Below are 27,504 nucleotides of genomic sequence, written 5' to 3' on the forward strand. Positions count from 1 at the left end.
GCAATCAGTTATTATTTCTTGAATTTAACTCAGTTTTATTTTATGTTTACCTGGGTTTTAATTGAACACATGCATTCTTTTTCTGAGAAGATGGTCTTTGATGCTACAGTTTGCTAGAACTTGTCAAAGGCAGAGCTGCAGCATTATTTGCAATAGGCACAAGAAAGGAAACCTCTTTTGTTACTGGCATCCTTTTCCCAAACATTACTCCTGCTAAATATTTCACTAGCTGCTTATTGTCTATCGTTGGCTGTGTAGTGGACCACAGGGAATTGTACCCACTCCTATCAGTGCAGTGCCACTGCATATCATTCCCTCTTACCATCTCCAAGAGTTTCGCAAGGGTGCAGAGGGGTGGTCTGCCTAGAGAAGATTCCTTAACATGCATAGGCAATAAGAATTACAAAATTATAAACTCCTTTTCTGGGTTAAACTTTGAATTTATTCTCTTTAAATCTATTCGGCATTCTTAGTTTTAAACATAGATAGTTCCCGTTTTTCTGGCAATTACGTGTGTTACAATTTATTTGAGGATTTGTTACCTCTTATGAAAAAAATAATATAAAATTTGATAAAATTTGCATCTAATAATGGGATTTCAATAGTACTATGGCTCTTGCCCAAACAATACAAGTCTGTGAAACACTTTATAGAGGATAGTGACCTTAGGGAAGAGTTAGATTTTTGAAGACTTTTGTTGACATTAGAACACACTGTGTTTAAAATTGACATGGCATGTGACATGGGTTTTAGTGAAGAGAAGTACTTCAGAATCAAACCTTAGAAAGGCGTTTGGGGGCTTTATGGTCTAAGGAAAGGAAGTAAAAGTCTAGAGGTTTATTTGTTTGGATAGTATATAGGAAGTAGAGCAATCTGTTTTTGCTTTTGGTTATTGTTTGGCATTGCCTGTGAGATACTTGTTCCTATTATGAAGAAAGGAAGTGAGTGGTCACAGGACTTTAGGGAAAATTTCTCTTTCTAGACTTAGGTTTTTTTTTGTTTTATTTTGTAATGTTTTTCTGCTCTTATTTAAAAATAACATACTTTTCATTTAGATTGACTTAGCTCTATGTTAATTACAATCCTTGACGTAAGGGATCTTACCCTTTTCCCTCTTTCTCTTTCAGGACTTGAACCAATGAAAGAATCTTATGGCACTTATGAAGATAAATGTCACTCCTCCCTTTTTAATTGGAACTTCTGCTTAGAACCTGTATGTGACTTTTCATCCGTGAGCTGTTCTTTGAGTGGCCACTGACTTTGAGTTGCAGGAAGGTCTCTGAAGAATTATATCAAATGACGTCAATGGCCAGCTTGTTTTCCTTTACTAGTCCAGCAGTAAAGCGATTGTTGGGCTGGAAACAAGGTGATGAAGAGGAGAAATGGGCGGAAAAGGCAGTTGATGCTTTGGTGAAAAAGCTCAAAAAGAAAAAGGGTGCCATGGAAGAACTGGAGAAAGCCTTGAGCAGTCCAGGACAGCCGAGCAAATGTGTCACTATTCCCAGATCTTTAGATGGACGCCTGCAGGTTTCCCACAGAAAAGGCTTACCCCATGTTATATATTGCCGTGTTTGGCGCTGGCCTGATTTGCAGAGTCATCATGAGCTCAAGCCATTGGATATTTGTGAATTTCCTTTTGGATCTAAGCAGAAAGAAGTTTGTATCAACCCATACCACTATAAGAGAGTGGAGAGTCCAGGTAGGTTTTACCTTGAGAAGAATTACAAAAACTTGTCTCCTTCTGATTTACATTTCAGTGGACTTAGTAATTAAAAGGCTGTATTAGCCTTGTGTTTCCTTCAAGATTTTAATCTTGGAAGAAGTAGTGGATTTTGAGTTTAGCTCTTTATATATAAATACAATAGCTCCCAAGTAGTTAGTTCTAATTCATGTTTGATGTAAACAGTCAGTCATGTGTACATGAGTCAGAGTCCATCATACATGTGCTCTGCCTTCCTGTGGATGACGTGTCTCTCTTTTGTTTGAAACCTAAGCTCCATGTGTGTATTACATCCCACTCCTTTTTGTCTACTCAGGAAGTCTGTTCATACAGGTGTCACCCCTCTCCCCAGTATTACATTTTCCCTCTCTATTCGATTATTTCTGTCAGCACATGAGCATGTCATGCTACTGCCCATCCTAAAACAGAAGTTAAAAAAGAGTTCTAGTTTCGACTCCATTGTTTTTTATCTTCACGTTACTTTCCTCCTGTTCTTTCTGGACACCTTCCACTTGGTCTCTCTCTCCTAGCATTTGACTTGTCAAGGTCACTGATGACTGCCTCCTTCTAGAGGAGGGGTCATTCTCAGCCCTCATCTTACTTGCCTTCTCAGTGTCATTTGAGACACTCACTCTCCTTCCCTCCTACTCACAACTTTTTCTTTATTGGCTTCTGAAACGCAACACTCTTCTGGTTCTCCTTCTTCACTGGCTGTTTTTGTTTAGCCTCTATTGGCTTATTTTCCTGTTTTCACATGACTCCGTCCCTAGACCTTTTCTACATCCATAGTTTTCCTCTGTGGGTGCTCATACTGTCACATGTCCTAAAACTGTAAGCTTGTGCTCACATTTTGAACTCCAGAGTGAACTTCCCCTTTGAGTTTTAGACTTCTTTATTCCCAGATTCAGTTGCCCACATGACATCTCTACTTGAATGTCTCATAAACATGTCAGATTTAATATGTCTAAGTAGGACTTTTGATTCCTCCCCCAGTCCTTTTTTCCTGTAGTTTTCCCTGTTGAAGTAAATGGCACCAGCATTCATGTAATTGCTACCTAGAAGTCATCTTTTATTTCTCTTTGAAGTCCTGATTTGAGCTATGAGCAAATGCTGCTTGCTCTACCTTCAAAATGTATCTTGATGTCCCCTTTTACCATCTCTAACACAACTATTCTAGTATAGACCGTCATCATCTTTCATCTTAAATAGTGCCCTGATTGGTCTCTCTGCCTCTTCTCTTTCCCGCCAACCCATTCTGTTTTCTGCACAGCAGCCAGAGTGGTCTTTAGAGAATATCAAATCATGGGTGTGCCTGGGTGGCTTAGTTGGTTAAACATCCGATGCTTGGTTTCGGCTCAGGTCATGGTCTTGGGGTTGTGAAATTGAGCCCCCATATCGGGCTCCATGCTCAGCAGGGAGTCTGCTTGAGATTCTCTCTGTCTAAAATAAATAAGCCTTTAAAAAAAAAAAAAAGAAGATAGCAAATCACATCTGTGCCTGCTCAAAACATTTGTCACACTTAGATTTCCACAAGACCCTATATAACCTCTCTTCAAACTTCCTCTTTTCCATAGACTTGCCCTACTACTGCATCTAGATTTTTTTTTTCTCTCAATTCTGCTTACTCTCCTGCCTGATCTTGTCATGGCATATTTTCTCACTCCGTTAGTCCTTGCTCAAATACCCCCATCTACTTGATGCTAGATATGATGTGTTAGATATTTATTTTATTTATTAATTGGTATAAGCAGAAACTTAGTCTGTCTCATTCTGTACTGCATCACCAGTGCCTAGAATAGTAGTATTACCTGGCTCTTAGTATATGGTGCACAGTAAATATATTTTTTAATTTTTATTTTATTTTTTTAAGATTTATTTATTTATTCATGATAGAGAGAGAGGCAGAGACACAGGCAAAGGGAGAAGCAGGCTCCCTGCCGGGAGCCCGACGCGGAACTCAACCCCAGGACTCCAGGATCGCGCCCTGGGCCAAAGGCAGGCGCCAAACCTCTGCGCCACCGGGGCTGCCCCCCTAAATATATTTTTTTAATGAATGAATCGTATAAGCGGAGGTACTAATTGGATGCATTAGCTATCTTTTGTTGCATTACAGGTTAACTAAGTGGCTTAATACACATTTATTATCTCACAGTTTCTTTGAGCCAGGAGTCCAGACATGGCTTAACTTGAGTCCTTCTTAGGCTATATTTAAGATGTTGGTCAGGGCTTAGGTCTCATATAAGGCTCAGCTGAAGAAGGATCTGCTTCCCACCTCATGTGATTATTGATGGGGTTCAGTTCCTTGTGGGCTGTTGGACTCTTCTTGATGGTTGTTGACTAGTGGCTGCTTTTATTTGTTTGACACCTTTTTCATAGGTAGCTCACATTCATGGCGGGCTTACTTCTTTAAAGACGGTAAGAAGAGAGAAGGTCTTGGCAGAAGGGCATTATATTCTTTTACCATGTCATCACATACATTCTATCAACTTTGCCATATTCTGTTGGTTAGTAGCAAATCAGAGATAATAACATAAAGGACGAGGATTATGCAAGGGTGAATATCAAGAGTTGGGAATCATGGTGGCCACAGAGGATGTCTACCATGCTGGATTTCACATGGAGATAATAAGCCTGGTATGGTAAAAAAAAAAGCTCTGGAAATAACATTAGGTATGGAAACTAGGTAAGGGAACAGCAGTGATGGTGCTGTTAGGGATAAAAGACCTATGCATGAAATTTTAGTATATCACGGTTAAAAAAAGATTCTGAAAGCTCCCAGAGAGAAAAAAAAAACAGGACATATACAAAGGACTGGAAGTGAGAACATTGGCTTTCTCAAAGCAGTTCTGGATTCTAGAAGACAATGAAGCAGTACCCCTAAAATTCAGAAAAAGTTGTTTATGCTGGAATCTGTCTGCAGACAAACAAAAGACAGATATTTTCATATATGCAAGGACTAAAAATTTATCTTCCTTTTACCCTTCTTAAGAAATAGCACATTAAAAAAAAAAAATAGCACATTAGGTCAAGGAAATGGGGTCCAACAGGAGAGAAGAGAAAGGAAGTCTAAGGACTTGAGATCCGTAGGAGACTTAAGGAGTACCAGTCTAGATCATAGAAGGATGAAGAGGTCAGAAAATGAGTTAATAGATAATTTGTTTATTTGTGGCATGTGGAAAATAGTATTGATAGAAACTTAACAGATCTTTTAGACTTCTAGAAATATTAGTGGTATGTACTTAAGATTAAGCAAATGAAGCAACAAGTCAATAATCAGCTTTACTTAAAGCACTGTTCAAAAAAATATAATCATAGTACATACTTGGCTCAGGAATGAATATTTGTACATATAATAAACACCAGCTGTTGATTTAGCCAACATTTTTTATGTAGCTTTATTGAGGGGAATGGGAATGGGAGTGGGGTAGAATGATATAAGGAAAAAATCACTTAATTTGCCACAATAGCAAATTGGCAAATGATGCCTTGGCAAATTAATAACAACAACATAAGCATATTATTTAGCGTTGCGCAAAGTAAATGTTCGAAGAGATGGCTAAGAGTTTAAATTTGTTGTTTCTGGAAGCAGTATGAGAGGAGCCTTAGGTTGCTGTATTTGCTCTCTCTTACAGCATGTCTTTTTAAACTGTATTTTGGAGGAAAATATTGTTAAAGTGAATATAAACAATAGAGAGAAGTCAGTGATTTTAGCTCTGCTTCTAAAAAGTAAAGGAATCCTTACTGGATTGAATTCCTCAGTAGTTATTTCACTAAGTCTTTCAGCTTGCTAGCCAGCTAAACATAGAAATTCTTGCTGTCTAATGTCCTACTCTCTAATGGCAGCTGTCCCATCATTCTGTAAAGGGAACAGCAGTTAGTAATATACAGTAGAACGAAACAATTGTAGTCAAATGTTAACCACATAATTACAACACAGATTGACTACAGAGGAAAGAGACAAAAACCAGTATGAATACTGATTTTTATAGAGCCTCTCATTACTCAGGTATATCCCTAGTTCTGGGAGGGGAAGTATGACCTAGTTAGCTTAAAAACAGTTTGATTTAGTTGCTGCTGAATGATGTCAAAATGAGATTTTTGGAAGCAAAATTAAATTGACAAATATGGGAAAGTTTTGAAAAAAATGAACTGATACAGTAAGAGTTTAAAGAAATCAGGTTTGTTTGGATTTTATAGGGAAAAGTAGTCCGACATTTCTGTGATGGGTCATTTGGGTCTTCAGAGAACGTGAATAGTTGAATAAGAACCTTTAAAAATATATATATATCTCAAAATATTTAGGCTTTGTTGGATGCATTTTCATTATCATGTTTATAAAACTGATTGTTTTTTAAAGATTTTATTTATTTATTCATGAGAGACACAGGGAGAGAGAGAGGCAGAGACACAGGCAGAGGGAGAAACAGGCTCCATGCAGGGAGCCAGATCTGGGACTCGATCCCGGGTCTCCAGGACCACACCCTGGGCTGAAGGCGGCGCTAAACTTCTGAGCCACCCAGACTGCCCTAAAACTGATTTTGAATGGAGGACTTCTATGTAGGAAATGTTACTATTTTCACTAGGGAAAACTGAACTTGAACAAGAAAACTTGTTCTTCTTTATGAAGAACATAAAATGTGAAATCTTTCAAACTAAGAAAGATGAAATGTTCAAAATTGAAACACAGAGGCCTTCAGGCATCTTTATAGCTGACCTCAGTATCACACTCTGATCTTAGCTCCTAGGTCAGTGCTCAGTCCAAGCAGCTATGCTTTCTTCTCTCCCTCCTAGTCTCCCCAGTTTCTTCTCTACTATCCCTGCACCTGGCACTCCCTGTTCTTTAATGGTAATCGGATGTTACCTTTTCCACAGCATTTTGTGTGATTCTTGCTAGCTGGAAATGCTCACCTCTGTTGAACTCTCACTACATATGATCGTTTTTAAATATGCCTTCTTTCCTATAGAACAGGAATGGTATCTTTTCTGGATTTTCTCTTTTCCTGAGCTCATTATACAGGCCTAAATCCTTAGCTTTTGGTGTAGTTACTATGTAAATACACATTCAGGGTTCTACAAAGCAGTTCTTCCTGAAAGTAAATTGTTTCATTGGGTTTGCAGTTTTACTGAATCCTTTCCATCATGAGATATTTGCTTTTGTCTTTGCTGATGGATGACTTTTGGTTTTTCTCTTTCAGTCTTACCTCCAGTATTAGTGCCTCGTCACAATGAATTCAATCCACAACACAGCCTTTTGGTTCAGTTTAGAAACCTGAGCCACAACGAGCCGCACATGCCACAGAATGCAACGTTTCCAGATTCCTTCCACCAGCCCAACAACACTCCTTTTCCCTTATCTCCAAATAGCCCTTATCCCCCTTCCCCTGCTAGCAGCACATATCCCAATTCCCCAGCAAGTTCTGGACCAGGAAGTCCATTTCAGCTCCCAGGTAAGAATTTATTTTATTGATTTAAAAAAAAAAAAAAAATGACACCTGAAAATCAGCAGTTGTTCTTATACTGCTGGTCGTTTGGGTGAATTGTTATATGCTGAGAGGTAGCTGTTTTTGACTCTGTGTTCTTTGGTAATTACTTGATTTCTAGAGTTTTGGATTTTATTTTGCCATGTACTGTATGTTTTTTAAAAATGGAAGTAGCTTTATTTTTCCTAGCAATAGAAAAAACAGTCCTAAAATTTTTATACAACCATTAAAAGATCCAAGAATAGCCAAAGCAATCTTGAGAAAGAAGAATCAATCTGGAGGTATCACACTGCCTGATTTCAAACTATATTACAAAGCTTTGGTAATTTTTTAAACAAATTTTTAAAAGTTGAAATATAATTAACTTACAATTTTAAAGATAACTATAATTAAAACAGTGTGGTATTAACATTAAAATAGACATATAGATCAATAGAGCAGAAGACAGAGCCCAGAAATAAACCCACACTTGGACAGTTAATTTATGACAAAGGAGGTGAGAATATACAATGGGGAAAGGACAGTCTATCTAATAAATGATGTTGGGAAAATGGATAGCCACATGCAAAAGAATGAAACTGGACCACTGTCTGATACTGTATGCAAAAAAAAAAAAAAAAAAAATTTAAAAGTTATTTAAATACTTTAACATGTGACCTAAAACCATAAAACTCCTAGAAGAAAACCTAGGCAGGCAGTTCTTTGACATTGATCTTGGTGCTGAGTTTTTGAATTGATAAGAAAAGCAAAAAATAACAGAAGCAAAAAAATAAACAAATGGGACTACATCAAACAAAAAGCTTATGCACAGCAAAGGAAACCATTAATAAAATGAAAGGGCAACCTACTGAATGGAGAAAATACTTGAAAATCCTGTCTGATGAGAGGATAATATGTGAAATGTATAAGGAAGTCCTTCAACTCAATAGCACAAAAACAAACATTCCAGTTAAGAAATGGGTAGAGGACCTGAATAGCCCTTCTTCCCATGAAGACCTACACATGACCAACAGGTACATGAAAATGTGCTCTCCATCATTAGTCACCAGGGAAATACAAATCAAAACCACAATGAGTGGTTTACCTGTTAGAGGGGCTATTATCAGAAAGGCAAGAAATAACAAACATTGGCAAAGATGTGGAGAAAACAGGCACTATTGGTGGGAATGCAGATTGGTACAGCCACTGTGAAAAACAATATGGAGTTTCCTCAAAAAATTAAAGATAAAAAAAATTAAAGATAAAAGTGCCACATAATCCAGTAATATCTTGGTACTTAACCTGAAGAAAACAAAAACACTAATTTCAAAACGTTTACACCCTTGGGTTTGTTGCAGTATTATTTATAATAGTCAAGATGTGGAAACAACCTAAGGGTTCATCAATGGATGAATGGATAAAGAAATTGTGGTATATTCAGCCATAAAAAAGAATGAGATCTCGTTTGTGACAACATAGCTGGACCTTGAGGGTATTATGCTAAATGAAGTAAGTCAGGGAAAGACAAATACCATATGATTCTTCTATTATATGTGGAATCTTAAAAAGAAAAAAAAAAAGGGGGGGGGGGGTCCAGGTTCCTAGGTATTGAGAACAGGATGGTAGTTGCCAGAGACAAGGGGTAGGGGAAATGGGTGAACTGGTTTTAGTTTTTTTTGATTGAAATAAATTGTATGTTAAAAAAAAAAAAAGAAAATAGAATTTTGGAGAGATGATCCTTTAAGAATGATGAAAAAAGTTTCAGTTTCTTGTTTCATCCTACCTTCTTTCTCTCACTGCTTGGTTTTTCTCCATAGTGTGTGTTACAATCTAACAGATTGTCTATTTATATTCTGCCCTTTTCTTTTCTCCTTGCCTTGACTATAAACTCCATGGAAAGGGGAATTTTAGCCTCTCTTGTTTACTGCTACATCCCCAGTCTCTGTATCAGACACTGGTGTACAGTAGACCCTCAGTAAATATTTGTTACATGAGTGGATGAATCAGAAATACATATATACATTTATAACTAGCTGTGCAGAGTGACTTGCCACCATGACTGAAGAGGAAAGCCAAATGGTGCTAACTTGAAAGGTTTCATCGGGAGTCCTATATGCATGAAGGGCAGAGTGTTCTTTTTTGTTTTTTTAGAGTGTTCTAGTAGGTTTTTAAAAACCTAAAGACAGAAAGAGGCTCTGTGTTTGATGACTACCATGTGTAGTAGGTAATCTGGAAAACTGGTAGTGTTATTTACATATCATTGGATCATTTATTTGCCCAAACAACTAAATTACATATTATCAGGCATTAAAAATACAAGTTTTACCAAAAAAAAAGGTAGTCCTATTTGACTTACATAGTTTCATATAATTTATATAATATGAAATACTATTTGTTGAGTGCCTTTGTCTAACCAGTACTGTGATGAAAGATATTGCATTAAATTTAATCTTCAGAATAACAATGTGAGATAGATAGTGCTCCTATTATACAGGTGGAGAAAGAAATTGATATTCACTTGAAGATTTTAAGTAACTTGCCTAAGGTTTCTGACCTAGGTTTCTCTGACTCTGAAGTCTGCTTTTTTGACTTTACTACTTGTCACATCATTATAGACTTGGGAAAGTTAAAAGGCAACCCAGTTATCTTTGATTAGGTAACTGATGAACTGGTTTGCCTGGAGAAAAAGTTCATAAGCAGATGTTATAAAGTTCCCAAATTTTATTAATGGCATGTCATGTATGGACGCATCATTATGTCACTCTGTCAAGAAGTATTTGAATGTCTACGGTTGCATGTGGAGTCATGTGTAAGTATACTATTTCTGGTTTCTTTACTGCATCAGTTGATGCAGTTTTTAGTTTTTATTTTTTCAAGAGGAATCATCAACTGTTTAACTTGCTGTTAGGTATCTGTACCAAAACTAATTTTCATACTTTGTCCTAGAGTCTGATTACAGTTGTGTGTCAAAATACATAAACCTTTGGGTGAAAGATTATATTAAGTATTTATAGTACTGAGACAAAGAAATAATACCTGTAGTTTTTGTTTCTTGTTTTTTTGGGTAAGATTTTATTTATTTGAGACCGAAAGCGCGAATGGGACGGGGAGAGGCAGAGGTAGAGGGAGAAGGACGCTCCCCACTGAGCAAGGAGCTTGATCCTGACCTGAGACAAGGGCAGACACTTAACAGAGCCACCCAGGCGCCCCTAGCTATAGCTTTTGCAACTCAAGAGATTTTCTAGTTAACATTCAGATTTCCTAAGAATTAGCTAGTCATTTAGTAGGGCACAACAGCCATTTTAGGATGTTGAAAAGAATTAGATGTCTAGCTGCTGTTCGTGTTGGTACATTTAGTAGGAGTATGGTTTTCAGTATTTTCAGTATTAATTAACAGCATACAGTATGTGATCTTGATAACTTAAAAGTGTCTCTGTAGAGATACCCTCAAACGAGGATAATTTTTGTCCTTTGGATTGGTTTGTAGTTGTTGGCAGTTTATCCCACCGTGTAATTCTAATTAACGTAAAGACAACATTCTTGACCTTGAATTCTGTTTCAGTGAATTTTAGCATTGATCTTCCTGGATTGGACTGAATACGTGTGGACCTTTAGCAAGGTTTTCAGTGGCTAATGGGTGTGCTGTCTTTTCTCTTGACCTAAGATAGCATCCTACATTGTTTTTGTCTCTAATGGTCATTGGCAAACTGTGCTGATAATCTTAGGAAATTTTTAATGCTTTTTAAAGCAGGGTGAAGATACTAACTATTCTTTTGGGACTTGTTTCGTTTTCTTTTTAGCTGATACTCCTCCTCCTGCCTATATGCCACCAGATGATCAAATGGGTCAAGATAATTCCCAGCCAATGGATACAAGCAATAATATGATTCCTCAGATTATGCCCAGTATATCCAGCAGAGGTAAGAGAAATACTAATCATAATTTGTTGTTACTCTTATCTTGCTTATTTTTAACTCCTTACTACTTTTTAAAAACTTTATTAAAAAAACTTTATTGTAGTAGAATTTACAACCATAACATCCATTACAAGTGTATGATTCAGTAATTTTTAGTAAATGTATAGTTTTGCTCTGTCACCACAATCTAGTTTTAGAACATTTTCATCCTTTTAAAAGCTACCTTGTCTGTATTTGCAGTATATCTCTGCTCCTGTCCTTGCTCTAGAGACCTTCTAATCTGTTGTCTGTATATAGATTTACCTTTTCTAAACATTGTCATGTAAGTAGAATTGCATAATGTGTAATCTTTTGCATCTCACTTCTTTCACTTAGCATAATGTTTTCAAGGTTCTTTTAGGTTGAAACATGTATCAGTAGTTTTTTCCTTTTTATTGCTGAACAGTTTCCCATTGTGTAGAGATGTACCACATTTTTTTATCCACCAGTTGGTGGACATTTGAATTATTTTTAATTTTTGGCTAGTATGACCAATACTGTTAGGAATATTTGCATATAACTCTTTGTGTGGGCTTTATTTATATTTTTCTTGGATTAATTCCTAAGAATAGAATTTCTGAGTCAACATGAATTTAACTATTTAAGGAAAACCGCCAAATTTCTTCAGAGTAGCAGTGCTGTTTTATATTTTTATGAGTAACATATGACCATTCCAGTTTCTCCATATGCTTTTGATACTTGTTATTGTCTGTCTTTTTGAGTGTACCCATTTTAGTGGGTATGAAGGGTCTCATTGTGGTCTTAATTTGCATTTTTGTAATTAGTAATGATGTTGAGCATTTTTATGTACTTATTAGCCATTCATGTATTTTTTTTCATGAAATATTTAAATCTTTTGCCCATTTGTTTAATTGGGCTATTTGTTTTATTGTTGAGCTGTTAAGAGTTCTTTATATATTCTGGATAGAAATCCTTTACTAGATGTATGGTTTGCAGATATCTCTCAATCTGGATTATTTTCGCATTTTGAAGCATAAAGTTTTTTTTTTTTTCTACACCTTTATTTTCTTTTCTGTAAATTAAAATCTTTGAGGAGTATAGTAACATGGCTTCTGTGGCAAATGGCTTTAGCAGGAACTTCACTTTGGAATTTGACACAAACCATGCTCCTGTTTCCATTCATGAGCACAAGTTACTTTTCCCCAGATTACTCCGGTTTTGTTCAGTTTGCCTCCAGGAGTCACTGTGTTGTTCTTTGCTTTGTACACAGAAGCACATCTCTTGCCTATATAGGAGTTCAGTTTCATTTCAAGCATAAATATCTTCAGTTTTAAGAAGAGCTGTGTGCTCCTTCTGGTTCTATAGACCTCACTTAGAGCCAGTAAAAATGGCCTTGGATGACAGCCTCCCAGACGCATTTGTGTTTTAGTAGTCCTGTTTCCAGCAGGCCTCCATAGGCTGCAAGATGGCAGAAAGAGCTGAAAGTTTTTAATTTTGGCAGAAGTCTAGTTACCAGTTTTTCCTTTCCTTGTTCCTGCTTTTGGTGTTGAATCTGGGAAATCTTTGTCTATCCCAAAACCTGAAAATTTTCTATTTTGTCGTCTTCTAGAAATTCTATAGGCTTAGCTTTTACATTTAGGTCTGTGATTCATTTTGAGTTAAGCGTATTGTATGTTAAAAATGTAAATTCATCTTTGTGCATATAGATACCCATTTGGCCCTGGCACTATTTTGTTGAAAAAAGTATCTACCATTTCTCCATCGAAATGCCTTGTCATGTTTATGTTTTTCAGAAATCAATTGAACAAATTTAAGAGTTTATTACAGGACTCTTAACTTGTTCATTGATTTGTGGGTCTATACTTCATAGTACTTGAGATACTTAACTAAAGCTTCATACTAAGTTTTGAAAACGAGAAGTGTGATTCCTTCAACTTTATTCTTTTTCAGAATTGTTCAGCACTTGAGCATTATTTGCATTTCTGTTTCATTTTAGTACCAGTTGTTAATTTCTGCTTCCCCAAAATCCCCTCCTTGGATTTTGGTAGAGATCACATTGAATCTCTAAATCACTTGGGGAGGGATCCCTGGGTGGCCCAGCGGTTTAGTGCCTGCCTTTGGCCCAGGGCATGATCCTGGAGTCCCAGGATCGAGTCCCGTGTCGGGCTCCCGGCATGGAGCCTGCTTCTCCCTCCTCCTGTGTTTCTGCCTCTCTCTCTCTCTCTCTCTCTCTCTCTCTCTCTCTCTGTCTATCATAAATAAATAAATCTTAAAAAAAAAATAAATAAATCACTTGGGGAGGTTTCCCATCATCTTCCAGTCCACAGGTGTGGTATGTCATTCCATTTATTTAGATCGTCCATTTCCTAGTATAAATTTTTTACTTTTGTTTCTCTTTATAGATGTATTCCTAAGTGAATAGAATTTGGTTTCTACTTAACTAAATATATTGAAATACAAGTGATTTTCATATATTAATCTTATAACCTGCAACCTTACTGAACTTATTTATTAGTTCTAGTAGGGTTTTTTTTTTTTTTGTGTGTGTGTGTATGTGTGTGGGTACCTGGATTCCTTAGGGTTTCCTAAATACAGGAACATGTCAATAAAAAACAGCATTTAATTGGGACGCCTGGGTAGCTCAGTGGTTACGCATCTGCCTTCTGCCCAGGACATGATCCTGGGGTTCTGGGATTGGGTCCCGTACCAGGCTCCCTGCATGGAGCCTGCTTCTCCCTCTGCCTGTGTCTCTGCCTCTCTCTCTGTCTCTGTGCCTCTCATAAATAAATAAATAAAATCTTTCTTTTTATTTAAAAAAAAAAGCTTAAAAAAATTTTTTTTTGCTATCCAATCTGGATGCCTTTAATATTTTTCTCTCTCTCATTATTAGAGGGCATATACAAAAAGCCTGTAGCTCTCATCATCCTTGATGGCAAAAGACTGAATTACTTTCCCCCCTACAATGGGGAACAAGAGAGCCTGGTCTCACTACTTCTGTTCACCATTTTTCTAGAGCGCTAGCCATAAACTATTAGTTCTCTTCTATTCCTAGTTTGTTAAGAATTTTTACCGTGAACGGATGTTGGCTTTTGTCAGAGGCTTTTTCTGTATCTGTTGAGGTGATCAGATGAGTTATTTTCCCTTTTTTCTAGTTAATGTGTGCTACATGAACTTACTTTCTGATGTGAAAGCAGGCTTTTATTCCTGGGATAATTCCCAAATGGTCAAGGTATATAATCCTTTTTAATATATTTCTTTCTTTTTTTTTTTAATGTATAGGGATAGTTCTTTTCTTTATTTATTCACGAGAGACACAGAGAAAGAGAGAGGCAGAGACACAGGCAGAGGGAGAAGCAGGCTCCGTGCAGGGAGCCTGACTTGGGACTCGATCCCAGGTCTCCAGGATCAGGCCCTGGGCTGAAGGTGGTGCTAAACAGCAGAGCTACCCAGGCTGCCCTTTAATATATTTCTAGATTAGATTTACTGATATTTTGCTGAATATTTTTGCTTGTATATTCATGAGGGAGGGATAGTGGTAGTTTTATTGTGAAGTCTTTATTTAGCATTGGTATCGGGGTAATAATGACCTCATGGAGTAAGTTGGGAAGTATTCTCTCCTATTTTTGGAAGAGCTTATTTGTATTATTTCTTCTTTAAATATTTGATAAAATTTACCAATGAAGTCATTTGGGGCTTAGACTTTTCTTTGTGGGGAAATTTTTAATTACTGATTCAATTTCCTTAATTGGATCAGTCTGTTCAGAGTCTCCTTTTTTCTTGAGTCAGTTTTGGTAATGTGTGTCTTACTAGGAATTTGTCCATTTTGTTTAAATTGTCTAACTTGTTGGCATAAAGTTTTTCATAGTATATTTTATAATTCTGTAGAGGTTAGTGATAATATCTTCATTCCTGGTTTTGGTAATATGTGTCTTATTCTTTTTTGCTTGGTTGGTTTAGCTAAAGGATTGTTAGTTTTGTTGATCTTTTGGAAGAACCAGCTTTTCTATTTTTCATTGATTTCCAAATCCATTCTCTAGTTTTTTTCTTTATTCTGCTTATTCTACGTTTAGTTTGCCTTTTTTATAGTTTCTTAAGGTGAAATCTTAGATGATTAGTTTCAGTTGCTTCTTCTTTAAGACCGTTCCTTTAATTGCCTCGTAATTTTGGTATGTTTTGTTCTCATACATATTTAGTTCAAAATACTTTTAAATTTACCTTGTAATTTCTTACTATAACCTTTGGATTATTAAGTAACATAGTAATCAATTTCCACATTTTTTTGGGCATTTCCCCAGTTTTTTCTATTGATTCCTAATCTAATTCCACTATGAGATTGCAAAGCATACTTTGTAGGATTCCAATTCTTTTAAAAATTATTTATTGAGAATTGTTTTATGCATATATTTGTACAGCTTGTGATCTAGAAATGGCTTTTAGATTATTAAAGAAGAAGAATCTGTGACAAAAATAACACATGGCTTGCAAAACTTAAAATATTTGCATCCATGGGCAGCCCAGGTGGCTCAGCGGTTTAGCGCCGCCTTCAGCCCAGGATGTGATCCTGGAGACCCAGGATTGAGTCCTGCGTGGGGCTCCCTGCATGGAGCCTGCCTTTCTCTCTGCCCTTGTGTCTCCCTCTTTTTCTCTCTCTGTGTTTCTCATGAATAAATAAATAAATAATCTTTAAAAATAAAAATAAAATAAAATATTTGCATCCCCTTGGTCATGGTATTTAATCCTTTTTATATGTTCCTGGGTTTGGTGGGCAGGAAAGGTTTCTAACCCCTGGCAGAGCATTGGTCTGTTTTAGAGACTAGTCCATGTGCACTTGAAAAAAAAATGTATATTTTGGTACTGTAAGGTATCATAAGTTCTCTGGATTTTAGTTAGATCAGGTTAGTTGATAGTGTTGTCCAAGTCTATATCGTTGCTTATTTTCTTTCTAATTCTTCTGTCAGTTGTTGAGGGTATGAGATTCCAAATTGGGGCATCCCCAGCTGTTACTACTAGATCATTTATTTCTACTTTCATTCATGTTGGTTTTTGCTTTGTATACTTTGGGGCTCTGTTGGTAAAGTGAACAACTTAGTATCATTAAGTACATTCACAGTGTCATGCAGTCATCACCACTGTCTATTTCTAGAACTTTTCATTATCTCAGACAGAGCTCTACCCATTAAACAGTAACTCCCCCTCCTCTTAGCCCCTTGATAACCATTATTCTACTTTCCGTCTCTAAGAATTTGCCTTATCTAAGTGGAATTATATCATATTTGTTCTTTTGTGACTAGCTTTTTCACTTAGCTTAATATTTTTAAGGTTTATCCATGTTACAGCATGTGTCAGAATTTCATTTCTTTCCAAGACTGTATGTGTTCTCCTGTAGGCATATATCACATTTTGTTAATCCATTTATCAGTTGATGGACATTTGGGTTGTTTCTAACTTTTGGTAGAATAGTGAATAATGCCACCATGAATATTGCTGTACAGGTATTTTTTGGGCTCTCAGCTTTTTAATTCATTTGGTATCCTATGCCTATGAGTAGAACTGTTGGATTTTATGGTCATTCTGTTTAACTTTTTGAGGAACTGCCAAACTCTTTTCCACAGCAGCTATACTGTTTACACATTTCCCCTGAGCAGTATCTTAGTGTTCTGATTTCTTTACATTCCTGCCAACAGTTAATTTCTGTTTGTTTGTTTTAATATAATAGCCATCCTATTATATGTTAAGTGGAATCTCATTATTGTTCTAAAGTCACTTTGTTTTGAGACTTTAAAGCTCCTTAGTTTATAACAAGTTTAGAAGTAATGGTACTGCCATTTTATACGTTTCTTAAAAGAATGATGTTTTTGCGTGCTTTGTATGGGTTTGTGATGATATTGAAGGAGTGTATGTCATGCTGTGCTTTCCCAAGGGCCCCACATTTCTAAGAACAGTTAAATTTCAGGCCTCCCTGGTAGTCTTGTTAATGTGTGAATACTGTCTTTGCTTTTTCAAGGTCTAGAATTTATCTAGGACTTTTGTCATACTGATTTTCTTGTAGCTCATAGAATCGACCTTCGTGTAGAATCAAATGTTTCAGGATATTACTTTCTGGATGTGAATTCCTGTACCTCTCCTTACTTGCTTTTGCAGCCTCAGGTAGCTGCTTAAATGTCTCTGCTCTGTTTCCCTCTTTGTACATTAAACAGAATATTTGCGTAGGAATTACAGGTTATTGATTGGATTAGACACTATGTGTAATGGCCATAGCATACTGCATCAGGTGATAACCAGTAAATGGTATTCTCATTCTGAAACTATGAACTGGATTTACCTCCCCTGTCATCTTCCTTTCCTTCTTTGTCCTGGCTGTCCAGAGATTGGAGTGCAGCTTTGTGGAGTTTTATGTTAGATACTCCTTGCACTATCATTTGTTGCAGCGACTTGGCACTCAAGTCTTCTTGCCCTCATTGGTCTTTTTTCACCAATGTTTCCCCTCCTTTCAATCCTATTTTCTGTTTTTTTTTTTTCCTGTTTTCTTTGACAGAAGTGACCAAAAGGACATCAGAGTTAAACTGTAGCGCCCTAAATTGCCATTTGACAGTATGTCCTTAGCTTTGAGCAGCAGCAGAGTTCTTCTTTCTCTTCTTTTCTCTGAGCCTTTTTAGTTTTGCTTAGCACTTTTTTCCTACAAGCTTCTGATCATTCTTGGCTCTAGCTTTTCTGACACTATTCTTATAATTGCCTGCAACTCATTTGTATGTATCTCTGATTGTGGGCCCCTCCCTGTTCCATCTTTTATATAAACTTTTTAGAATTCCAAGCCCTTAGTACACTTCTCTTTCTGGGTCCACATTAGTTTATTTTTTTCTGTTCCTCCTTATCTGAATTCTTTGCAATTGAATAATCAGAACTGAGTCTTAAAAGTTAACCGATTCCCTTGTACTGCCCACCTAGGCCACGTAGCCACTCTTGAGGGTTTTTTGGACATTTTTAAATCTGTGCCCCTTTTTTTGAAAGGAAATTTGAGAGTTGATGACTTTCCTTCCTGATTTCAGCCCCAAGATACTCTACCAGCCCTGGGTGAAAAGTTTATATGTGTCCTTCCATCTATTACATCCATTATGAATTGTTGACTTTTACAATAATAAAAGTCTGGCTGGTAATTTATTTTGTGTATAATCTTTTCCCATAGGCGCATCTGGCGTTTAACATTAGAATGTATACTAACTTTTACCAAAAGTTCATGCTCACTTAGTTGTGTTTTTTTTCCTTTTCCTTTCGTTCCTTTTTTAAACAGACTTCATTTTTTATATGAGTTTTAGATTCACAGCAAACAAGAGAGGAAAGTACAGGGTTCCCACACATTCCCTGCCTCCGCATATACACAGCCTTGCCAGCTACCAAAACCCTTCACTGGAGTGGTACATATATTATATATATTATAGTCATACCTATCTTGACACAGTATTATCACCCCAAATCGATGGTTTACATTAGGGTTCGTTTTCGATCTTGTACATTCTGTGGATTATGACAAATGAATAATGCATGTATGTACCATTATAGTACTGGTAACACACAGAGGTAGACCTGCGGTATACCGAATAATCTCACTGCCCTCGAAATCCTCTGTGCACTGCCTGTTCACCCCTTGCTTCTTCTAATCTGCAGCCACTGATAATTTTTACTGTCTCCATAGTTTTGCCTTTTCCAGAATGTCTAGTTAGAATCATACAGTATTTAGCCTTGTCAGATTGGTTTCTTTCACTTAGTAACATGCCTGTAAGTTCCCTTATCCCTTTTCCTGCCTTGATAGCTAATTTCTTTGTAGAGCTGAATAATATTCCGTCATCTGGATGCACCACAGTTTATTTATCTACTCACTTGCAGAAGGACATCTTGGTTCCTTTCAAGTTTTGGCAGTCATGGATAAAGCTGCTGTAAACATCTGTGTGTAGGTTTTTGTGTGGACATAAGTTTCTCACTCCTTTGGGTAAATACTGAGGTGCATGCTTGTGGATTATATGGTATGAGTATATTTAGTTTTTTTTTTAAAGATTTTATTAATTTATTCATGAGAAACAGAGAGAGGCAGAGACATAGGCAGAGGGAGAAGCAGGCTCCCTGTGGGGAGCCCAATGTGGGACTCAATCCCCAGGACCCCAAGATCATGACCTGAGCCAAAGGCAGACGCTCAACCACTGAGCCACCCAGGTACCCCAAGTATGTTTAGTTTTGTAAGAAAGTGCCAAACTGTCTTCCAAAGTGGCTGTACCATTTTACTTTCCCACTAGCAATGAACAAGAATTCCTATTGCTTCACATCCTCACCAGCTTTTGATGATGTCACTCTTACGGATTTTAGCCATTCTTACATGTGTATAGTGGTATTTTATTGCTATTTTAACTTGCATTTACTGATGACACATGTGGAGCATGGTTTTATATGCTTGTTATGTGTATATCTTCTTCGATAAGGTGGCTTGTTATGTCTTTGACCCATTTTTTAAGTTGGGTTACTTACTTTTTTTTGTTGAATTTTAAGAATTCTTTGTATATTTTGGATACTAGTCCTTTACCAGATATGTCTTTTGTGTATATAAATATTTTCTCCCAGTCTGTAGCTTATCTTCTCATTCTGTTGATAGTGTCTTCTGCAGAGCGGAGGTCTTTAATTTTTAGTAAAGTCTGGCTTCTCAGTTCTTTCATGGTTCATGCCTTGGTATTGTATCTAAAAACTCATTACCATATTCATGGGTCACCTAGATTTTGTGCTGTTATCTTCTAGAGCTCTTACAGTTTCGTGTTTTACATTTAGGTCTGTGATTCACTTTGAGGTAGTTTTTGCGAAGGGTGTAATATGTGTTGATTAATTTTTTTGCATGTGAATGTCAGTTCTTGTAGAATTTGTTGAGAAGACTATCTTTTCTCCTTTATTGCCTTTGTGCCTTCATCAGAAATCAGTTAACTGTATTTATATGGGTCTTTTCTGGGCTCTCTCTTCTGTACCTTTGATCTGTATATGTATTCTTTTTGCCTGTACCATGCTACCTTGAATAAGTTGAATATTGTCATTCTGATTTTATTCTTCTTCAGTATTATGTTGGCTATTCTGAATCTTTTGCTGACCCAAAGAAACTTTAAGGATTGCTTTGTTGATATCCACAAGATGATTTTGCTAGGAATTTGATTAGGATTTCATTGATAACTATATTGATACATGTTGGGAAGAAATGACTTCCTGGCAGAATTGAGGCTTCCTTTCCATGAACACGGACTATCTCTCCATTTATTTAGTTCCTCTTGAATGTCTCTCCTTAGGGCTGTATATCTTTGTATAGACCTTATACCTATTTTGTTTGATTTTTACCTAAGTATTTCTTCTTCAGAATGCTAATATAAGTGGCTAATATAATATAAAATTTTTAATTTTAAATTCCACGTGTTCATTGCTGGTGTATAGCAAAGTGATTGATTTTTGCTTAGTAACCTTGCATCTTTCAACTTTACTGTAACAGCTTAATTAGTTCCAGGAATTTCTTTAATAAATTTTTTCAGGCTTTCTGTATAGACAGTCATGTTATTTGTGAACAAAGATGGGTTTATTTCTTCCTTTCCAACATGTGTACCTTTTACTTCCCTTTCTGTTACTGCATTAGCTAGGACTTCCAGTACAGTGTTAAAAAAGAGTGGTGAGAACATCCTTACCGAATTTCTGGCCTTGGCAGAAAATCTTCTAGTTCCTCACCATTAAGTATGAAGTTAGGTATTAGTTCCCTGTGAATGTTCTTTATCAAATTCTAGAATTATCCTCTATTCCTAGCTTGCTGAGAGTCTCACTTGCCTTTTTAGTTCATATTTTTGTTTAGAATAATTTTACAAATACTGGTATAGTTAAATCTTTCAGGTTGCTTATACAGAGGTTTGTCATACACATATAAACCTTGAATAGATTGTGCTAGGAAAACAACTTAAAATGTAAAACACAGCCGTTGAAGATCTTTGGGACATAGCCAAAGCAGTTCTTTCTTTTTTTTTTAATATTTTTTTAAAGATTTTATTTTTTATTTATTTATTCATGAGAGACAGAGAGCGAGAGAGAGGCAGAGACACAGGCAAAGGGAGAAGCAGGCTCCATGCAGGGAGCCCGATGTGGGACTCGATCCCGGGACTCCAGGATCAGGCCCTGGGCTGAAGGCGGTGCTAAACCACTAGAGCCACCCGGGCTGCCCAACCAAAGCAGTTCTAAGAGGGAAGTTTATAGTGGTACCGGCTTACCTCAAGAAACAAGAAAAATCTGAAGTAAACAATCTAATCTTACACCTAAAGGATCTAGTAAAAGAACAAACAAAGCTCAAAGCTAGTAGGAAGAAGGAAATAATAAAGATCAGAGTAAAAATAAATGAAATAGAGACTTAAAAAACAATAGAAAAGATCAATGGAACCAAGAGTTGTTTCTTTGAAAAGATAAGCAAAATTGTCAAACCCTTAGACTCCTCAAGAAAAAAAGAGAAAAGGTCCAAATAAAATCAGAAATGAGAGAGGTAACAGCTGAAACCACAGAAATACAAAGGAATATAAAAGACTACTATGAAAAATACTATCCAACAAATTGGACAACTTAGAAGAAATGGATAAATTCCTAGAAACTTACTATTTTCCAAAACGGAATCAGGAGGAATTAGAAAATCTGAACAAATTGATTACTAGTAATAAAATTTTTATTTAAAAACTCCCAACAAACAAAAGCTCAGATGGGCTTCAGAGGTAAATTCTATCAAACATTTAAAGGAAAGGTAATACCTATGTTTTCTCTAACTATTACAAGAATAGAAGAGGAAAGAGAGTTTCTAGATTAATTCTACAAGGCCAGCCTTTCCCTTATACCAAAACCAGATAAAGACATTACCAAAAAAAAAAAAAAAAAACAAACTGTGGGCCAGTATTGCTGATGAACTTATAGATGCACAAATCCTCAACAAAATGTCAACAAACCAAATTCAACAGTACATTAAAAGGATCATTTACCACAATCAAGTGGAATTTATTCCCCGAGTGCAATGGTGGTTCAGGATCTGTAAATCAACCATTGCAACATATTACATTACTAACACGAAGGATAAAAACCATATAATCATCTCAATAGATACAGAAAAGCATTTGACAAAAATCATTATCTGTTTATGATAAAAACGCTCAACAAAGTGGATTTAAAGGAAACAATATAGGAAAGACCACATATGACAAACCTACAACTAACATCATACTCAATGGTGAAAAGCCGAAACTATTCCTTTAAGATCAGGAACAAGATAAAGATGTCCACTCTTGCCACTTGTATTCAACATAGTACTGGAGGTCCTAGCTGCAGCAATCAGACAAGAAACAGAAAGAAAAGGCACACAAATTGGAAAGGAAGAAGTAAACTATCATTATTTGCAGATTACATGGTATATATATATATAAAATATAGAAAATCCTGAAGACTCAACAACAACAAAAAACTGTTAGAACTAAGAAATGAAATCAGTAAAATTGCAGGATCAACTTTAGAGTAATTGAACAGGAAAGAGAGCCCAGAAATAAGCTCACACTTACATGATCAGTTAAGCTGTGACAAAAGAGGAAAGAATATACAATGGGGAAAAGACTGTCTCTTCAGTAAATGGTGTTGGGAAAACTGGGCAGCTGCATGTGACAAAATGAAACTGGACCATTTTCTTACACCATATACCAAAGTAAACTCAAAATAGACGACCTAAACGTGAGGCTTGAAACCATAAAACTTCTCAAAAAACATAGGGCACTGATCACTTGGATATTGGCCTTAGCAACGTATTTATGGGATATGTCTCCTCAGGCAAAGGAAACAAAGGCAAAAAATAACTGTTAGGACCACACCAAAATAAAAAGCTGTGTACAGTTAAGGAAACCATCAACAAAAGAAAAGGTGTAGTCTGCTGGATGTGAGAAGATATTTGTAAATGTTATATCTGATAAAGGATAATATCCAAAATAAAAAAGAACTCACATAACTCAACACCAAAAAAAAAAAAAAAAAAAAAAAAAAAAAAACCCAAACCAAACAGTTAAATTAGAAGAATGAGCAGAGAACCTGAATAGACATATTTCCAAAGAAGACATACAGATAGTAAACAGACACATGAAAAAATACTCAACATTACTAATCATCAGGAAAATGCAAATCAAATCACAGTGAGATACCACCTCACATCAGTCTGAATGGCTAGTATTGAAAAGACAAATAACAAGCGTTGACAAGGATATGGAGAAAAGAGAATCCTTGTGTACTGGTTGTGGGAGTGTATATTGGTGCAGCCACTGTAGAAAACAGTGTGCAGATTCCTCAGAAAATTAAAAATAGAAATACCATATTATCCAGTAATTCCATTACTGGGTATTTACCTAAAGAAAGTGAAAACACTATTTTTTTTAAACACTAATTTGAAAAGATACATGTGTGTTTATTGTAGCATTATTTACAGTAGTCGAGATATGGGAGCAATGTCAGTGTCCATCAATAGATAAATGGATAAAGGAGATATATACGCAATATTCCTCAACCATAAAGATGAGATCTTTCCATTTTGCAACAAGATGAATGGACCAAGAAGATGTTATGCTAAGTGAAATAAATCAGACAGAGAAATACAAATACCATATGATTTCATACCTATGTGGAATCCAAAAAACACAGCAAATAAACAAATAAAAAAACCGGAAACAGACTCATAAATGCAGACAACAAACTGGTGGTTGCCAGAGGAGGGTGGTGTATAAAACAGGAAAAGAGGATTAAAGGGTACAGAATTCCAATTATAAAATAAGTTACGGAGGTGAGAAGTATAGTATAGGGGAAAAAAGTATAGTATAGGGAATAATAATAATATTGTTACAGTGTTATATGGTGGCAAATGGTTATTAGACTTACCATTGTGAGCAGTGCATAATGTATAGGAGTATCTGATCACTACCTTGTACACCTGAAACTATTATGGTATTATATGTCAACTAAAATAATAAAAATTTAAAAGTAAAATAAATGTAATATTGCCTGTCTTTATATTTGCATTTAGAAAAGTTTTAAAATCATATTCATGGCCATTTCTTTTTTTAAGTACAGACTCCAAGCCAGGGAGGACAGTGAGAGACTTAAGTGAAATATCTGAAAATATTTTTCATTGAGTGCTTGGATTGGCTTAAAGGGAAACACATAAAGAATCAGGGGTTTCTAATTTATTCATTAATCGTTTTTTTATCTGGTTTGTAAGGGAAACACATAAAGAATCAGGGGTTTCTAATTTACTCAATCGTTTTTTTATCTGGTTTGTAAGGGAAACACATAAAGAATCAGGGGTTTCTAATTTACTCATTAATCGTTTTTTAAATCTGGTTTGTTTACAGACGTTCAGCCTGTTGCCTATGAAGAGCCCAAACATTGGTGTTCAATTGTCTACTATGAATTAAACAATCGTGTTGGGGAGGCTTTTCATGCATCTTCTACTAGTGTGTTAGTAGATGGATTCACAGACCCTTCAAATAATAAAAGTAGATTCTGCTTGGGGTTGTTGTCAAATGTTAATCGTAATTCAACAATTGAGAACACTAGACGACATATTGGAAAAGGTAATTTTGTCATTGCCCTGCGTTCAGTTGAAATCAGTCATTTGCTGTTCTTGCTCTGTACCGTGCGCTGTATAAGGCACTAGAGTGTAATGTGAGCCTGAAGCATGGGCTCTGCTCTCAAGGTGCAGATACCATAGAATGTATTAAGTCAAGACCTCATCAGTCCTCTTTTCCTTATCCTGCTTTGTTTTTCTTTGTTTGGGATCTGAAATCATACGATTTCTTTATTTATTTTTTGAGTGCCTTCTTGACTGGAATACAAGCTTTACAGAAATTTGCCTTGTTCATAGCATTATTTTCAGCAGCTAGAATAGTTCCTGGCTCACAGTAAGTACACAACAAATATTTGTGGAATATATGATTACTGGCATAGGATTAGAATTTTTTAATTATGGTTTTTTGAGAAGAGGTGCCTTGTAAGAACTTCTGTTATGTGGGGAGGAGCTGGGTTATAGGTGGGAAATCCAGTTTGAATGACAAGTCTCTCCACCACTCCTCCTGCCTTTTAAATTCAGGTAACCAGGTTTTATTTATGTTTCATCCAGCAAGACAGTTGCCACAATAAACAAGTAACTTTTCCCACCTCAATGAAATATCAGAGGCTCATGCAAGTGGTCAGAAAGGAAACCTTTCCCAGGTAGAGTGTATTGCCTGTCTTGTAAGTTTAGTTTTTGCCACTCGCTCTGTTCTACTTCTTTCACTTGAGAAAGTCTTAGTCCAAGTTAGAACAAAAGGTCCATAATTATAATTGTCATGTGATTTCTTATAGAAGAGATTCAGCAAAATACTATGGCCAAAAATAAGTTGAAAGGAAGTTTCTGTTCTTTTTTTGACTCTGTTGCCAACTTGGCATTGATTTTTTTTTTTTTTTTTTTTTTTTTTTTGGTGAAATGCCTCACTTCTATGTATTGATTTTCCCACTACGTTAGAATGATTTAAGAGAAATCTACCAGGTGAATTCTAAAATTCTAGAATTTGTTTTCCCATTTTTCCCGGTATCTAATTCTAGGATCCCTTCCTCCATGGGTCATTTTATTTGCTTAGAAACAACAACATACAGTTGTTGGTTTTTTTAAAGATTTTATTTATTTACGAGAGACACAGAGAGAGGCAGAGACCTAGACAGGGAGAAGCAGGCTCTGTGCTGGAAGCCCAATAATAGGACTCAATACCGGAACCCCAGGATCATGCCTTGAACCAAAGGCAGAAGCTCAACTGCTGAGCCACCCAGGTGTCCCAAAACAGTTTTTTGTATCATAGCCTAATACAAGTCTGTGATTCACACGTGTATGAGGTATGTGTATACAAGGATGGCCTTTTTAACACTCTTTGTGGAAGTAAAAAGTTGGAAATAACTTTAGCTATAGAAGTTGAAGTTTTAATATTGAAACTTCACATATTATTTACATATATATATATTTTTAAATACCAAAACCATTCTTTTCAAGGGAAGTAAAATAAATCTGCCGTTTAAAGTCTCTTCTTAAAAAAAATTAAAGTCTCTTCCTGTGACCTGCAATTACATATGTGACTTAGGGCCAAATTTTTAATGCTGCTGTACTCTCCATTAGTTAAAAGAGTGCAAAACACTTTGCCAATTGACTCTGTGATAAATTAACTTAGCACCAAGCGTTCCTTTGAAAGGACTCATCATTTGCGCTTTCTTTGTCTTTTTGCCTTTGCTTTTGCTCCTAGAGATAATAAATGATTGTTGGCAAAGAGAAAAGAACCAAAAAGAAAAGAAAAGAAAAGAACCTAAGAACTGATAAACCTAATAAGCTGCCAACCTTAAGCTTAATTTAAGTCTCAGTTATTTGAGGACCACTGTAGATGGAGGCCATTAACCTCTTGATTATCTTCGGCAGTCTAAGGCCCTCTAGTGGTAGCTTCATATCTACAGACTGTTGGGCCTTTGCTATAGGTTAGTGGGTGTTCTTGGTTGCACCTTCTACAACCTCTTTGGTTTCATTGTATAATGAAACATTTTTTTTTTATTAAAAAAATTTATGATTTTTATTATTTCACCTTTATTAAGGTGAGTCTTGTAATGCTTGTTTTTTTAAGGTGTTCATCTGTACTATGTTGGTGGAGAGGTGTATGCAGAGTGCCTCAGTGACAGCAGCATATTTGTTCAGAGTAGGAACTGCAACTTTCATCATGGCTTTCATCCTACCACGGTCTGTAAGATTCCCAGCAGTTGCAGCCTCAAAATTTTTAACAACCAAGAGTTTGCTCAGCTTCTGGCTCAGTCTGTCAACCATGGGTTTGAGGCAGTGTATGAGCTCACCAAAATGTGTACCATCCGAATGAGTTTTGTCAAGGTGAGTGGGTTATAACCTGTAGCTTAATTTGAGTCACTGTAAATTTGCATATTTCTGTAGGTTATGATTTTAAAATGTCTTCCTGAAATGAAAATCGGTATTTACTTTTGACCTGACTTAATAGGTTTTTAAATGACATTCTTGAATTTATAGCTTCAAAGCCACACAATAGGTCGAAGTTTTAATTTTATAATCCAGATGTTATAAAACACACGATACTGATTTTGATATTGAATAGGGGCTGAGTTTATAAAGAGCTTCAGTTAAAGACTGAATTGCTAGAAAGCATTTAACACTAAAATTGCTTTTGAAGTTCCTTAGCCTCAGCAGTTTCAATTATTATTAGATCCCACTGGAGTGACTTAAAAAATTCTTTAGGAGACTAAAATTATCTTCCTTGCACTTAACCTCTGTTATTAAGGATTTGCAAAGTTGAAAGAACTTTTCAAA

General features: G+C 36.1%; 1 protein-coding gene across 3 annotated transcripts in view; it reads left to right on the plus strand.

Annotated features, from left to right (window-relative positions):
• SMAD5 (SMAD family member 5) overlaps positions 1–27,504 on the plus strand; it is a 54,738-nt gene that overhangs the window by 21,069 nt on the left and 6,165 nt on the right. For all 3 annotated transcript variants that reach the window (XM_038552236.1, XM_038552238.1, XM_038552237.1), the window contains 5 exons: positions 1,128–1,699; positions 6,916–7,167; positions 10,980–11,099; positions 24,512–24,733; positions 26,798–27,054. In XM_038552236.1, coding sequence (XP_038408164.1) covers positions 1,297–1,699; positions 6,916–7,167; positions 10,980–11,099; positions 24,512–24,733; positions 26,798–27,054 — 1,254 coding nt within the window. In that variant the 5' untranslated portion in view covers positions 1,128–1,296. The remainder of the gene's footprint in view (positions 1–1,127; positions 1,700–6,915; positions 7,168–10,979; positions 11,100–24,511; positions 24,734–26,797; positions 27,055–27,504) is intronic.

This window comes from Canis lupus, chromosome 11 (genome assembly GCF_011100685.1).
Source record: "Canis lupus familiaris isolate Mischka breed German Shepherd chromosome 11, alternate assembly UU_Cfam_GSD_1.0, whole genome shotgun sequence".
NCBI classification, from domain to species: Eukaryota; Metazoa; Chordata; class Mammalia; order Carnivora; family Canidae; genus Canis; species Canis lupus.